The sequence below is a fragment of the Rhinatrema bivittatum genome, chromosome 5 (genome assembly GCF_901001135.1).
Source record: "Rhinatrema bivittatum chromosome 5, aRhiBiv1.1, whole genome shotgun sequence".
Taxonomy (NCBI): domain Eukaryota; kingdom Metazoa; phylum Chordata; class Amphibia; order Gymnophiona; family Rhinatrematidae; genus Rhinatrema; species Rhinatrema bivittatum.
Window position 1 is genome coordinate 381,615,904 of NC_042619.1, and position 16,002 is coordinate 381,631,905.

The 16,002-nt window shown below is 42.2% G+C and overlaps 1 protein-coding gene across 2 annotated transcripts in view; it reads left to right on the plus strand.

Moving 5' to 3' along the window:
• Positions 1-11,993, plus strand: part of NCK2 (NCK adaptor protein 2) — a 205,294-nt gene extending 193,301 nt beyond the window's left edge. For both annotated transcript variants that reach the window (XM_029604864.1, XM_029604865.1), the window contains 2 exons: positions 3,947-4,668; positions 10,418-11,993. In XM_029604864.1, the coding sequence (XP_029460724.1) occupies positions 3,947-4,668; positions 10,418-10,612 (917 nt within the window). In that variant the 3' untranslated portion in view covers positions 10,613-11,993. The remainder of the gene's footprint in view (positions 1-3,946; positions 4,669-10,417) is intronic.
• Positions 11,994-16,002: the final 4,009 nt, after the last annotated feature.

The window sequence follows — 16,002 nt, forward strand, 5'->3', positions numbered from 1 at the left end:
TCTTTTGATTGTGGATGAAGATCCTCTGTCTTCTTCCCCTGATGCATCCTCACAGTCTCCACCATCCAACCATGAGGAGCCCTTACGTAAGAGGCCACGGAAAACATCACGCTCAGGAAGGGAAATGCCTATTCTGCCGCCACAAGCTCCACCATGAGGTACACCACAGTATACACAACCTCAGGAACATTGGCCTCCCAGGCAATGTCATAAACTTCCTTAATCTTGGCACAGTTTTTGACAACGGTGGCAGATCAGGGAGGACGCCTGCCAGAACCATCACAGGAGGTTCCAATGTCGCCTCAAGACAGCCGCAGTCCTGGTCTAGCTCCGGCATCCCCTTCTCTGGCTGACCAATCACCTCTGTCCCCTTCACCTGGCTCCTCAAAGGGATACCCTTCAGACCCCCCAGATGATCAATCAGAACCAGTCTCGCCTCCCGAGGACTTCACATATTCGAAATTCCTCGAAGGTAGGCCAACACTAAACATCGAAACCAAGCGAATGCCGGATCCAAGAGCAGATGATCTTGGCTTATGAAAGGTTTTTGAAACTCCATTGAACTAACTGCACTTCCATCTCATGAGGTGTTGGATGCTGTAATGAAAAGAGCCTGGGAAACACCTCTATCAGGCCCCTCCACTTCAAGAAAGTCAGAGTTAAAATATCGAATGCGACAGTCTTCCTACTATTCACATATTCAACTGCCTCAGTAGTGGCAGAGTCAGTGATGCAAAAGGCCATAAGTCAAGACCACATTCAAATGCCCCTCTGGGTAGAGACTTCAAATATATGGATGATTTTGGTAAGCGAGCATACCAATCAAGTATGCTCAATGCAAAGATCCAGCAGCATCAGTTTGCAGTTACCTAATACCTGTTCGAGTGCTTGCACGCCCTGATACCCTAGCTTCAGGAAGGATCTCCTGATTAGCAACTCCCTGAGGCGTTCACTTCAAAGAACTCCCCTGCCACAAAAAGAAATAAAGGCTGCAGCATTGGACATGTACCCGAGATACTCCCCCCGCTGAGCTGATGCAAGAGTATTTGGTGTCCTAGGCAAACCTTCGGGCATGCACCCACACTCCAACGTATCTATTGGTGGCAGCTCCAGCACAGCGCTCCCTTATTTGGGATTTTGCCGACCCTCCCCACCCTTCCCAAATTTTGGCGCTCTAGGTGACTGCCTAATGGAAGCATGGGCCATAGCCACTGTTCTTCCTCCTTCACTCTAGAGTCCCCCCTGTTTCCCCCCCCCCCCCCACAGCAGCAGCATTATCTGTGGGCTACACTACATGTGTTAATGGCCCCCTCCAGGCACATGTTGCCCTGACGCAACTGATTCCAGAAAGGCAGGCAGGATTCTCCCTCCTCAAGCTCAGCAGGGTGGATGCTGGCAATGCCACCCATCAGCAGCAGCTGCCCAGGTCATGCTGGTGTGTGGGGTAGCTGTATAGGCAGGAGAGAATGGCTACCAGCCCCTTTAGTGCACTTAAGTGGGGCACGCTGGCCTAACCCTAGTGAGTCTGTCAACTGCCTACCAGCAGCAGCCCCCTGCCCCTGTGCTGCCTGGGAAGGGGGTGGCGGAGGCTGGCTGGCAGGGACACAGCCCTCTACTGATCCTTCCGCTTTCCGTCCAGCGTCTGAGCCACGTAGGCCAATACCTCTGCTTCCTTCTGGTCTTGTTGGCCAACTGGATGGTTGAGCCTTATGTCCAAGTGGGCTGCATTCCTTCGCAGCCTACCTACACCTGGCCTCGGAGAGCATCGACGGAAGGAGCTGGAGAGAGACCACGCTCCCAGGTTCCCATGGCACTGTTGCTGCAGTTCATCAATTCGAGGGGGGGGGAGATTGCATTTTGAACGCTGCACGTGGCCAATTGGCCCATCCCTGTTATATATTGTCTAAAAGTGTGACGAGGCGTTGGCATTGTGATATTGTGTGGTAGAGCATAGAGACTAAAAGAATACCAGCCCACTTCTGAATTGTCATTTGAGTAAAATGTAGGTGTTTGCTTTAAAGCTCAGTTCTGCGTTCTTATCCTTCTTTAAAATGAGCAACACAGGATAATTTTCATTGAAAGTATATTTGTAATCAGAGTAGTAACACCTTCTTTACAGTAATAATCGTGCCGGTATTCTTTTGGTTTCTAAATAGCTTCACTTTGTCTACATTGTATTGTGACAGAGCATAGAAATTGCAAACCCGGAGGATTTGCAATTTCCATGGGGAAAAAAAAACTTTACAAACTAGTTGCTTCTCCGTTTCAGGCTGCTTAGCTCTCTTTCTTTTTCTGCTGTGCCTTGGGCTTTTTTTTTTGATTCTTCTGTTTCTGGAATAAAACTTTGAAGACAGTATTAAGTAAAAGATTAGCCTTTGTGCTGCTTCCGTGACTTGTAAATGTAAACAGAATCTGATTTTACCATATCTGGTAAGCTGAGAGGAAAAACTGCAGTAAAAAGCAGCTACTGAAGGGTGCAGCCACTTCCTGGACTCAGGCAGGTGTTTTTCTTTTTTCTTTTTTCTTCTTCAGACTGTTTGACACCTTTACTTTATATCCAGGAAGTGGCTGAGATGCTAAGCAGCTGCCTTGTACAAAAACTGCTTTGCGCTGCACAATTCTGCTTATTTCTCGAGGAACAAAGATTTCCTGTTACCAGTCAGTTACAGATAGCGCAGCCACATGTGAATGTTTAATACATTTTTTTACCCCCCTTCTTATCCTGGAGCATCACAGCAGTGCTCTAGTTTCACAGCCACAAGACTAACTTCCAAAACTAAAGTTTTCATTGTGGAAATTTCCAGTCATAAGTTTTAGCAATCTTTCCTCTTCTTTGAAGTCATGCTGGGAAGAGGAGGGGGGAGGGCTATACATTTGGGGGAAGGAAGGACAGCACAAAGTTTGAAAGAGAGGGGTGGGAGCAGAGCTAGTGGAAGCACTAGGCCAGGTGTAGCCAACGTGCATGAGCGCACGCCGTGACCTCGGACGTCCAGCCGGACACTTAGGTCATAGCGTGCGTTCATGCACCTTCGCTGCCATGAGCGCACGCCGTGACCTCTGACGTCCAGCCGGGCACTCAGGTCATGGCGTGCGTTCATGCACCTTCGCTGCCATGAGCGCACGCCGTGACCTCGGACGTCCAGCCGGGCGCTCAGGTCATGGTGTGCGTTCATGCACCTTCGCTGCCATGAGCGCACGCCGTGACCTCGGACGTCCAGCCGGGCGCTCAGGTCATGGCGTGCGCTCATGCACCTTTGCCGGCGAGGGCTGCTGGAAGCCGCCTCGCATGGGGGAGCGCCCGATCCGCCCCGGGCTGCTGAAGCCGCTCTCGCCGCCGGCTGCCCCTGGGAGGAGGGGAGAAAGGACTGGGGCTGCTCCGGAGCTATCAGCGCGCCGAAATACTGAATTTTATGCTGCTACTTCTACTAGTAAATTGGTCTGCCATTAGGTCTCCTATGCTGGTCTGTGTCCGTGAAAAATACATGTGTGAAATTACATTTGCTAGATTTCTATTTCACAAGCTTTTTTTCTTTAAATTTATTCTAGGAAAAGTATATATGTGTATATGTATATATGTTTTGTAAATAGTGATTCCTACAATTGTTACATTGGTTTTGTTGGATTTTCCATGTACCTTTTGCTAAGAAAATGTCCAGTCCTCTGTTAACTCAATTGATTACCTAATGGGCTTTTTCTCATCTGTGTTTTTAATACTTGCATTAGTCCAATTTAATTCAAACAGTACACAGTATTCATTTTATGAGGCAGGCAGTAATGAATATAAAAATCACTTTCTCCTTTTTAGCTAGTTCCATAAACCACATTTGTTTTATAGAAAAATGCACTATTGTAAGAGAATAATCTCTATAGGCAATATTGTATTTAGTATTCAATTTCAAATTTATATTGATTTTAAATACTAGAATTTTCTGTCTTTATTGAACAGGTTTAGGTAAAACGAAAAGGAAGACCAGTGCCAGAGATGCATCGCCCACTCCAAGTACAGATGCTGAATATCCATCCAATGGCAGCAGCTCTGATCGGATTTATGATCTGAATATCCCTGCATATGTGAAGTTTGCCTATGTAGCAGAGAGGGAGGATGAACTATCCCTCGTGAAAGGGTCATGGGTGATAGTTATGGAAAAGTGCAGTGATGGCTGGTGGCGAGGAAGTTACAATGGACAGATTGGTTGGTTTCCTTCAAACTATGTAATGGAAGAGATGGATGAGGCAACAGCAGATTCCCCAAGCTTTTTTAGTTTACGGCAAGGTGCATCCATGACTAATGGCCAAAGCACTAAAGTTCTTCATGTTGTTCAGACATTGTACCCATTCAGCTCTGTTACAGAAGAAGAGTTAAACTTTGAAAAAGGAGAAACAATGGAGGTAATTGAAAAGCCAGAAAACGATCCAGAATGGTGGAAATGTAAAAATTCTCGAGGTCAAATAGGCCTTGTTCCTAAAAACTATGTAGTAATATTAAGTGATGGCCCACCCGTGAACACTTCCCATGCACCTCAGATAAGCTACACAGGACCATCTTCCACGGGACGGTTTGCTGGAAAAGAGTGGTATTATGGCAATGTTACCCGACATCAGGCAGAATGTGCCCTAAATGAGAGAGGAATGGAAGGAGACTTCCTTGTTAGAGATAGTGAGTCTTCGGTAAGTAGCATTTAATACCTACGTTTTTACAGCATTTGTGGTTAATATGTTACTGTTCTAACAGGCAACTGTTAAAATTGGCTCTTGGTATCCTTGTTCAGTAACTGAATCAGATTATATTATACAGCAAATATGTTATTGGGGAAGGAAGGGGTCAGGGGAAAAGAGTGAAGGATGCAGCATGGCAAGAGAGGACTGGTTAGGAAATAGTTGGACAGTGTGAGAAGAGAGAGAGAACAATTGGGTAGGGAAGAGAAAAGTGAGGAGGGGAAGCGGTGTGAGCAGAGAGGTACATAGATGGAGGAAAGAGGGAGAAATGAATCAAGTTTCAAGCGAGGAGGAGAAGGGACGAGGAAATACATGGGAACAGAGAACGATAAGACTAAGAAATGAGAGAACAAATAGAGAATGTCATATCAGATGCTCAGAAAAGTTGGAAAATGGTTTATTTTAATTTTGCTGAGGAATTCATGGTTGGCTGATGGAAGAAGGGAGTGTTCTATGCAAATTTCTCATGTTTTATCCATTTTACTCTTATCCCCTTCCTAGATATTCCCAGGCAACTTGAGATCTTTCAGTGACTGGCTGAAAAGGAAGTCTAAACTCCTCAGGTCTTCTGCTAGCAGGGGATTCTGTGAAAGTGGCAAGCTTCTTTCCCGCACCACTCACAATTCAAATTTGAGTCTATGGTGTTAGAGCCAGAGGAACAGCTTGGCCATATCTGTTATGATTGGTTTGCCAAACACTCCTCAATTCAGCTTGCATATCAAATTTTCCGACTTGCTCACTTCTATGTATTTTTTGGCCTATGTTAAGGAGCATACTTAAATTCTTAGCCTCTCTACATATGTTCTTGCATGAAAAACGATAAAGCAAAGATGTATTCAATGAATGTAGTTATAAATTTGTATACTTATATATGTGCCTGTAAATGTCGCTAATTACACAAATTTCATTCTTGTGCAGTATAGCACATCCCCCGCCTTCAGATGGTTTGCTTGGACTACCTGGGCTGTAATCCTATAGCTCTTCTTTTGGTACAAACCCCTTTGCAGTTTGTACAATTTTATTTACTCCTTGGAAGTCAAGTAAACAGTTTGAACAAACTATCAGCTCCAAGCCTTACAAATACTCTATGGGGTCAATTTTTAGAGCGTTCGTACAGAAATACCCACATACATGCATAGGTGTAACTATGCATAGGAGTAACGCAAATTTTAAAAGCCGCGATTTATGTGCATATATATATGCGTATACCTGCCAAAAATAAGGTTGAAAAGGGGCGGGGCATGAGCCTTCTGGGTTGGGGCCAACACTACGCACATGGCTCCATATTTTAAAACCAGAGGCCACAGCAGATGTCTGCATGGTATCCTTATAACTTTACTACTGCTCCTGACGAAGAGCAAGTCTGTAGATCTTGCATTAGAGTGCTTTCATAACAAGATGAGGGGTCCTGGTCAACTTGGGGGCATGCAGGATGAAGAGGTAAAAGGGGTCTGGAAGACCTCGAGATTAACTGGGCAAACTGGTGGACTAATTAGAAAAACTGGGAATTTCTCTTGTGCAAACATGCTTCAGAATCCTCTTACATATACGCATAAAAGCTGGCAAAGTCCTACGGAAAATACGTGAAGTAGGTTTGCTTGAATAATCTCTTAAAATTAGGAGCATACTTACGAGTGGTAGGTGTATTTTAGAACATTCACGCACAAGTGTGCACATGAGTTAAAATTCCAGCTTTTCTCTGCTTGCGTGCCGATATGCATATGTATGGGCACACATGCTCATTTTAAAATTAGCCTGTATATCTACAATCCTTTATCTAGTTCCCTACCCCAGCACTGCCTTGCTGCTTTTCTAAAGTCATTTCTGTATTTTGCTCTGTCATGCTCCTCAGGTTGATATTGATGGAGAAAACTTTTTCTTTCTCCCAGCAGTTTATCTTCTCCATCCCCCAGTTTTTTTGTCCCTCTTGGAACAAAGTTGGGATCCAGATCCTCCCACACTCTAGAGCCCCTCATCAGTTTCCTGATTCATTAGATTTATCATTTCTCTTTCTTACCTCTGTGTGGTTTAAATTTATCTACATCTTTTTTATCTTGCTACTCCTCTCTGCCACCTAACAGCCAATGGGATATGATCTCATCACAAAACTAATTGTCCAAAGTATCAAGGTTTGGTTTTGCATACTTTAGACAATAACTTTCATGATTAGAAGGAAATCTGTTCTACAATTTCATCACAAAAGTTGTCGAAACCTTGATACTTTGGACAATTATTTTTGTAATGAGGTCATAGAAAAAGTTTCCTTCTATAAACTCTTCCATGCATATCATTGCTGTGAAAGCAAGACTGTTCTGTGGACAATTATTCCAGTGTGAGCTAAATCTTTCAGCAGATTTGCAGTAAATCTATGGGATCTGTTTTGCAGATCGGACCAGTTTTTGAGTGGTTCAAGATTTTACTTGGTCTTCTAGGTCTTTCCTCAACTTCAACAGTTCCAAGTAACTTCCATTTTTTAACAATGTTTCTGACAGTTGAAATTGCTAGCTGGAATCATTAAGAGATTATTTTTATAGCCATCCCCTGCTATGTAAGAACAAATTTATTTTTTTTTCTTTCAAATGCTCAGAAGTTGCTGTTAGGAGCACATGGTTATTGAAAATAGACAGAACAGTAGTCACAACCTGAGGGGTTAGAAGGGTCAGAGTGTTTGTTCAACCATGGAATTGTCTTTACATGTAAGGGTAAAAGAGCCAGTCCCAGTCTCAAATCAGGGACTGCCCTGCTGGAGGGTTGGTGCTCTGCCCTTATGTCACAGGACAAGACTCTGAGGTTGCGGCCAAGCAAACTGAAAAGGCTTGCTTATTTTCTGCTAGTCCAGACCTGCAGCCCTGCCCCTGTGGACTCACATTGGTTTGCAGGGGTTCATAAGGGATCACTGAGGCTATCCCAGTGGGCCTGGCAACTTGAGGGCTGAGAGCCATCCTGGATCCAATTGGTCTTGAACCTTGCCATGCCTTGTTTGACCGAGAACCTGAAAATGACCTTGCCTTTGAGTTACCTTGACTGAATCTGTGAATCTGTTTTTGTGTCTTACATTCCAGTTACTGAAGATGAAGATAACTTCTACTACTTAAAATTTTGACTAAATCTTAACTTGATTATGGAAGATATTTGTCTTGTACCTTGCCAAGCCCCTAGTTAGCAGTGTTGGGCAGATGGATTGTTAGAACTTTAGTTTTTAATATTTATATTGTATTTTGTTTTATTTTTATTGTTGTATACTGCACTGGTCAGACTTCTAGGTGTGTAGTATATAAGAACATGCCATACTGGGTCAGACCAAGGGTCCATCAAGCCCAGTATCCTGTTTCCAACAGTGGCCAATCCAGGCCATAAGAACCTGGCAAGTACCCAAAAACTGTCTATCCCATGTTACTGTTGCTAGTAATAGCAGTGGCTATTTTCTAAGTCAACAATTAATAGCAGGTAATGGACTTCTCCTCCAAGAACTTATCCAATCCTTTTTTAAACACAGCTATACTAACTGCACTAACCACATCCTCTGGCAACAAATTCCAGAGTTTAATTGTGCATTGAGTAAAAAAGAACTTTCTCTGATTAGTTTTAAATGTGCCACATGCTAACTTCATGGAGTGCCCCCTAGTCTTTCTATTATCCGAAAGAGTAAATAACCAATTCACATCTACCCGTTCTAGACCTCTCATGATTTTAAACACCTCTATCATATCCCCCCTCAGCCGTCTCTTCTCCAAGCTGAAAAGTCCTAACCTCTTTAGTCTTTCCTCATAGGGGAGCTGTTCCATTCCCCTTATCATTTTGGTCGCCCTTCTCTGTGCCTTCTCCATTGCAATTATATCTTTTTTGAGATGCGGCGACCAGAATTGTACACAGTATTCAAGGTGCAGTCTCACCATGGAGTGATACAGAGGCATTATGACATTTACAGTTTTATTTACCATTCTCTTCCTAATAATTCCTAACATTGTTTGCTTTTTTGACTGCCGCAGCACACTGAACAGACTATTTCAATGTGTTATCCACTATGAAGCCTAGATCTCTTTCTTGGGTTGTAGCACCTAATATGGAACCTAACATTGTGTAACTGTAGCATGGGTTATTTTTCCCTATATGCATCACCTTGCACTTATCCACATTAAATTCCTTCTGCCATTTTGATGCCCAATTTTCCAGTCTCACAAGGTCTTCCTGCAATTTATCACAATCTGCTTGTGATTTAACTACTCTGAACAATTTTGTATCATCTGCAAATTTGATTACCTCACTTCTCGTATTTCTTTCCAGATCATTTATAAATATATTGAAAAGTAAAAGGTCCCAATACAGATCCCTGAGGCACTCTACTGCCTGAGAAAATTGTCCATTTAATCCTACTCTCTATTTCCTGTCTTTTAGCCAGTTTGTAATTCACGAAAGGCCATCGCCACCTATCCCATGACTTTTTACGTTTCCTAGAAGCTCTCATGAGGAACTTTGTCAAATGCCTTCTGAAAATCCAAGAAATAGTGTAGCCCTAACCTGACATCACCTAATTGAAAGCCTGACAAGTCAATCAACTCTTTGAGCTTCGTTAACAGCTTTTTTTTTTTTTTAAAGTAATCAATCATCTGGAAGGGTGTCCAAACTTTTGCTCATGCCATGTTCATAATTTGTTTCAACAAATGGTAATTATGCATTAAAAATAGCAGAAAGATGTCTTGTTTAACTTTGTACCGTGTAGAGGCTGTCAGCTTCTGGTCATTTAAGAGATTCATTCAAATATACAATTTGACCAGGGGTGCCTAAACCTTTCCATAAAACTATAAGCCAATTAAATGTTATGCCCCCTCCAACTAATTCCAAACCCTCAGTAATACTGAGAGGTAATTCTAGTTTTTACTAGTTTTTTGTATTTCGTATTCACAAAAGCAGCACTATATTTATATAATTCATTGGAACTATCTTTCATTGTTATGGTTAATAACTTTTTTGATCTGTTTTCTTACTCATACTTTTATATTAATGCAGTTTGAAATTGATTATCTTTCTACATTGTAATTCAGTGCTATATTTGTAAACCGTGGTGATTTACTTTCTGGAACGACGGAATATAAAAGGCATAAATAAATATAAATATAATGAATTTCAGGGCTATGAGCTAAACAGAAATAGACTACTAATGGCTCAAAATATTTATGTGGCGTTAGCTGGTAGGTTTGATTCTACTTTCATCATCTCTAATGGGACATCCTGTAATTCCCTCTGACGCAACTTTCACCTCTAGAGTGGGTGAAGTAAGAGCGAAAGCAAAATTCTTAAGCCCATCCTAATACATGCGGTTTATATCACAGGATTTTGCTTCCACAAATCTAATAACTTGTATTCCCCCCAAAATTTCAGGTTATAAGGAAACAAACAATACTAGAAATGTCTGACAGGCTATTAGTGCCTGACACCATATTTAAACTAATTGGGACTGTCCACAACCATTTTTCCCTCAACGTAGGCATTGAATATAAGGAGGATACTGACCAAAAGCCCTACATGAGAGCATATTCCTTAGTACAGTAACGAGGCTGTACAAAGTCTAACCTCATGTAAATATTTCTTAATTTTGCTGTGCTTAATGTTTCCAGCCGTCTTTTTTTTTTTTTTTTGTTACCAGATTTCTTAATTGATGATTTTTTTGTCATTGATTTGTGCTCTTTCCTGTTTTCCACAGCCCAGTGACTTTTCAGTATCTTTAAAAGCATCAGGGAAGAACAAACACTTCAAAGTGCAGCTGGTGGACAGTGTCTATTGCATTGGACAGCGTCGATTTAGCAGCATGGATGAATTGGTGGAACACTACAAAAAGGCTCCCATCTTCACAAGTGAACATGGTGAAAAGTTATATCTCGTTAAACCTCTGCAGTGACGCTGAAGATGGACTAGGCCGTTCTGGCCTTTCACAACTACAAGCCTTAGATCTTAGATCCATTTCTACAAAACAGCACCATTTCAGACATGGGAGGGTGGGGAGGGAGAGAAGGAGAGAACATTTCTTAAACAGGAGGGTTCCCCCCCCCCCCCCCTCTGCTGCAGAACACTTGCTCTGTGGGTTTTGTCCCTGATTTTTGTTTGCTCGTTCTTTCGTTTTAGTTTGTCGTTCTCTGTTCACTCTGCCCTCAGGATACAATTCTTTTTTTTTTAAGTGACCATTGAAATCACTCATGCCTGGGGGGGGTCTGAACCCCCTCTTCTGTGTATGTTTACATAGTAGGGGGAAGTGTTTTGGGGTGGGGGAGATGACGTTTTCAAAACAGTGTTAATCTGTTCGAAATGCTCACGCTGACAGAACCTTTTCATGGATATCACAGTTGAATGCACTGAACCTGCAGCTAATTAAGTGAATATAGTAGACATACCAATTGTGGATGTAACTTCTATATCTTTTCTTGCTTACCAAGTGTTATATTACAAAGGTTTCTAGATCTAGAGGCACTTTTTTTACACTGTACTCTGTTACTCTGCCTCCCTGACTCTGTGCAAAGAGTTAATTAATAAAGCATTGTAATAGTACTCCTTAAGCTACTCTGGTAAGATTGTAGTAAACAAAACCTAGTTTTATTTTGGTCTATAATTTCAACGGAGGGAAATTTCATTGAAAGTTGTTAAGACGAAGACTTGAATGTTTTGGTAAGTGAAAACCAAATGTGCCATTCATATAACGCTTCTTCTTGCCCTTCTGCTTGTTTGAATTAAATAATTATGTAATTCTCAAAATAATATGTATTTGTAGCTGATTGTTAACACTAATGCAAAAAGATGAATAAAACCTGTCTTTTCGGGGCTACCCACACTACACATTTTTCATTTTCCTCACTGGGGAGAAATGCTAGTCATACAGAGAGAGAATGAATACTGCTGAGCGAGAGAGATCCTCAGTAGGGGACGGCATAAACCCACAACAGATTGTAAATGTGTGGCAGATATCCAGAAAATGAGTATGCAAACAGTATGTGAGTGAATAAAAAAAAAAGTCTCTCTAGTTATAGCCATTGCAGTACCAAAATCACTATTACTAAATCTTTTAGCATATAATCAGCAAATAATCCTTCACTCGTTTAAAATCAGTTGGTAACATACGTGATCATTAATTGCATGTGAAATTCTTAGTTAGATCCTACTTAGTTTTTTCTTAAAACTGGTATCCAATTGGTGCTTTCTCTGGTGATCTGTTTTCATATACTGAGTTCATGGAACTCGGCGGCTGTGGTTATGATTGCAGATTGTCACCGACATTAATGCTGGGTTGGTTTGATGTGTCAAACATGTATACACTAAAGGCATTTTCCTTGTTCCTATGTTTCTGCCTAGTCTAATCATGTCTGGGTAGTATCACTGAGATTAAAGAATCTGGTTTGGTGCCAAAATTATGAATAGTATGTTAAACTGGTGTTTGTTATAATGACACAAATTAAAGGTATTTCATCAACACTGCATGTTAAAAATTTGTTCTCAGGAACATGGTGCTGTGTGAAACGGGACTGACAAGTACATTACAGCTGTATTGGATTTTGCTTTTAATGATTCTTAATTGCAGGACATGGTTTCCCCCATGCTGCTGTTTTTATGAGTAGAGTGCAGTCAAGGAAGTCAACAGTTGCCAAGCTTCCTCCACTACAGGCAGGAGCACACTTGCCTTCAGCTGCGACTTCTTCCCCTACCCCCATAGCACAGCCAACGAAGCAACCCGCAGCCCCACTGCTGCCACTGGCCCTGAGGAAAGAGAAAAAGATCAGAGGCCTCAGCGCTACCGCTGCTCCCAACCACAAATGAAGAGGAGAAGATGACCCGAAAGCTGCTGCTGCCGCCACTTCCCACAAGGAAAAGAGGAGACCTAACTCAAGAGTGTGGCAAATTGTGAAAGTAGTTGTGGGGAAATGGAGCAATTACAGAAGGAAGTTGAGGGGTTCCTGGGTAGGATAAGCCCCTGGACCAGAGTTTCTGCTACTTCCCTCCCAAGGGAATGGAGGTTTAACTTTCCAATGCCTACTCAATCTGTCAGGGGTCATGAGTATTCTAGAAAAGCGTCTTCAAAGTGGAAATTAAGTTATACCATCCAGATCCTACTTTCCAAGAACTGAAAGTAGGCATATAAATCGCTATATTTGATTTACCTTGGATGATTTACTCTTTGTAAGATTTTATCTGACAGCTCTTATTCATGTAGAATTTTACAAAACTGGATAACTACAATTTGAAAACTTGTGGAGAATAACCAAACCAATTTTGATCCATGAAAAGTACGAGTTAAATTTTGCTGGAACAGATGAGATTAAAAGCAAATCATTATATAGTAGAAAAACTGATATATATAGGCCCTTATTCATAAAGATGCATTGTGTAAACACACTAAAATGCATGTTACTAGGAAATAGGCTGTATTGAAAATAATGAAGCTTGTTATAAATAACTTTTTATACATTAATGCTGAACATACCTTTGTGAATAGTGGCCATACCATACAAATGTAATATTGTGCAATACACTGCTACATTGTAAATACAAAACACTGTTTTTAAAAATTGGAGAAGTCCATTTGTATTCACGATGGGCATCTATTAGTTCCACGGTCATGGCATACTAAACACTGTCTGCAACTTAGTGCACATATGGCAGCAACAGGTGCTGTCATAATGTCAATCATAGCTGCAATTTTTTTAAACCATCTGCAATTTTGGTATAAAATATGCATTTTACAAACATTTAAACTGCATGTATACATATTTCTAAGCATGTAGGGAAGGGAAATGGCTCAGCCCGTTCCTCCACCGCTGGGGAAGGGGGGGAGGGAGTAGGGACTGCCGGACAGTTACACACAGGAGGAGGAAAGGGTAGAATCACTGAGCCAGTCCGTCCACCGCCGGGGGAGGGAGTTGGGATGGCAGGAGCAGAGCAAATGCAGTAGAAAGCGGCTGTGAAGAGATCACAAGCAAGGCCAAACTGGGTCAAGGATACCACACAAACAAAATCCTACATTGTCCACACCAGGTTTGCACTCCAAAAGAAAGATGGGGTAGATTTTAAAAGAAGCACATGTGCGTCCATGTGCAGGCAGTTCCCAGTAGGTGGACGTACCAATTTTATAACATGCACATAGAGGGGGTGAATTTTAGTAAATTGCACGTGGTGACTCAATCGAGCCTTCCCTGGTTCCCTCCCAGTCCGTTCCAATTAAGGAGTGGACTGGGAGGGAAATTTCCTATTTCCTAGAGTGTAGCAGATGGACTCAAAACAAGTGGGTATAGTGTGCTCATGCTAGCAGTTGGAGACGGATCTGACGTCCTGATTTTTATGCACGTGGCCCTTTAAAAATACGGCCGATAGTTTACCACAAAAAATATCCATTTAAGCAATGTAAATGCAGTTCTCAGTCCAGTACAGCAGAAATAAAAAAAAGTTAAGATCACAGAATCATAGTCCACATGCTCAAAAAAAAAAAAAAAACTTCCCAAAAATCTGATTTTCTCATGGTCACCCATCCAGATGACACTCTGTGGACCCCAGTAACAGCTCAGTGTCTCTCTTCAAAATCTCCAGTTATACTCAAGCCAGGATTGGCTCCAGAACAACTCATCTCTCCTCAAGCAGCTGTAGCTTACCCTGCCCTGTACTGAAGCACCAGCCAGGCACAGCGCTCCCTTCTGGTCCCTGCAGACCTCCCACACATTTCCTTCTCCCTGACTTCAGTCTCCAACTTTATTTTACTCACTTTCCTCTGACTCCCACGAGGGCTTGTGAAAATATCCCAACGCCTGCTCCCCAGTGGCACAACTCCCAGTGGTACTGTCTACATCTTTGTATCTTCTCATTCTTTCTCCAAAATCCTCATGGAAAGCATATTTTATACTCCCTCCCCCCCCTACTGTGCTGGGCACTCTCACATCTTAATGGTCCTCACACCCCTTGTCCTCTTAGTAAATGTCTTTTTTTTTTTTTTAGAAAGCTCATTATAAAGAATAGAAACACTGTAGAATTCCTCTGTATTCCCATTGACCTCCCCCTGCAGGAAAAGCACATGGTTAGTAAAATTTGGGGGGGGGGGGGGGGCTCGGGTCTCAGCTGAGGCTCCAGCATGACACACGGGCCTAGGCTGCAGCCCTTGCATTGGGGCCTTGTCCCAGGCAAGGCTCGAGTCTAGGCCTCAGTTCAATGTATTCATTTTAAATGAATACAACGAATAAGGTTTGTTTCATTCGGGGGCCTCTCAATTAGTTTCAGGCCCCCCCCGAATAAAACAATTGCCCTTATCACGTTTTGCACATTTGTTTAAAACAACTGCACATCGCTACTCAGTGTTGTTTTTTGGAACATAAAAATAAAGGCTACATGATAAACAAAAGCTCTCTTGTCTACCAATATAATTCTTAGGAATAAAGATAATATAACTGACTCCTTTTCAGCACTTTTATATTATACTTTAAAGTTGTTTTTTTCTGCTGTTCAATGTGATCATTGAAAATGTGATACAGAGGAATGCGACTCTGAGAAAAGGATATAGTTCATTAGAAACAAGACTTTTCTTTTATTAGTCTCCAGAGGAGGGAGGAGAGTTAAAGACAAACAGATGTGTTCTGTTTTTTTTTTAACATCTAGAAGCAAAATTCAAATTTAAAAAAGGCTGGTACAAAGTTCATTTGTGCTTATAAAAAGACCGATTACATGTCTTAACTCTGGAAATATTCTTCATTACAATTATAAAGTTGGTATCCCTACTGTTTTCTTACACTGAGATGTAAGGAGTGATAGAGAAAGGAAAAAATGCTCATACACTCTTTCTCTCTCTCTAGTTACTCTTTGCATCCATATACCCCTCTTCTGCCATCTGAAAAAATGTTTATACTTCTCACCAAAACTTACAGGTCATTGTGTTGAGAAGAGAGCAAGAAAAGGAGGACTTAAAAACCTGACAGGACCATTTCTTTTGGCTTTCTTTAGAATATAAGAGCAAACGGGGGGGGGGGTTGCTATCTGTTCTGTTGCCTTGTGCATATGATTCCTGTACTGCCCCCACCCCACACATACGCTCACTGGGGTAGATTTTAAAAGGGTTACGCTCATAAGTTATGCGCGTAACCCTTTCAGAACCCCCCTCTGCGCGCGCCGAGCCTAAGCCCTGGGACGCACGTAAGTCCCGGGGCTTTGCTAATGGGGCGTGTTGGGGGCGTGGCTGAGGCCTCCGAAATCGCTCCCGGGCCGGGGAATCGCGCGGCGGCCGTCTGGGGCAGGCGGAACTTCTGCAATAAAGGTGTGGGGGGGGGG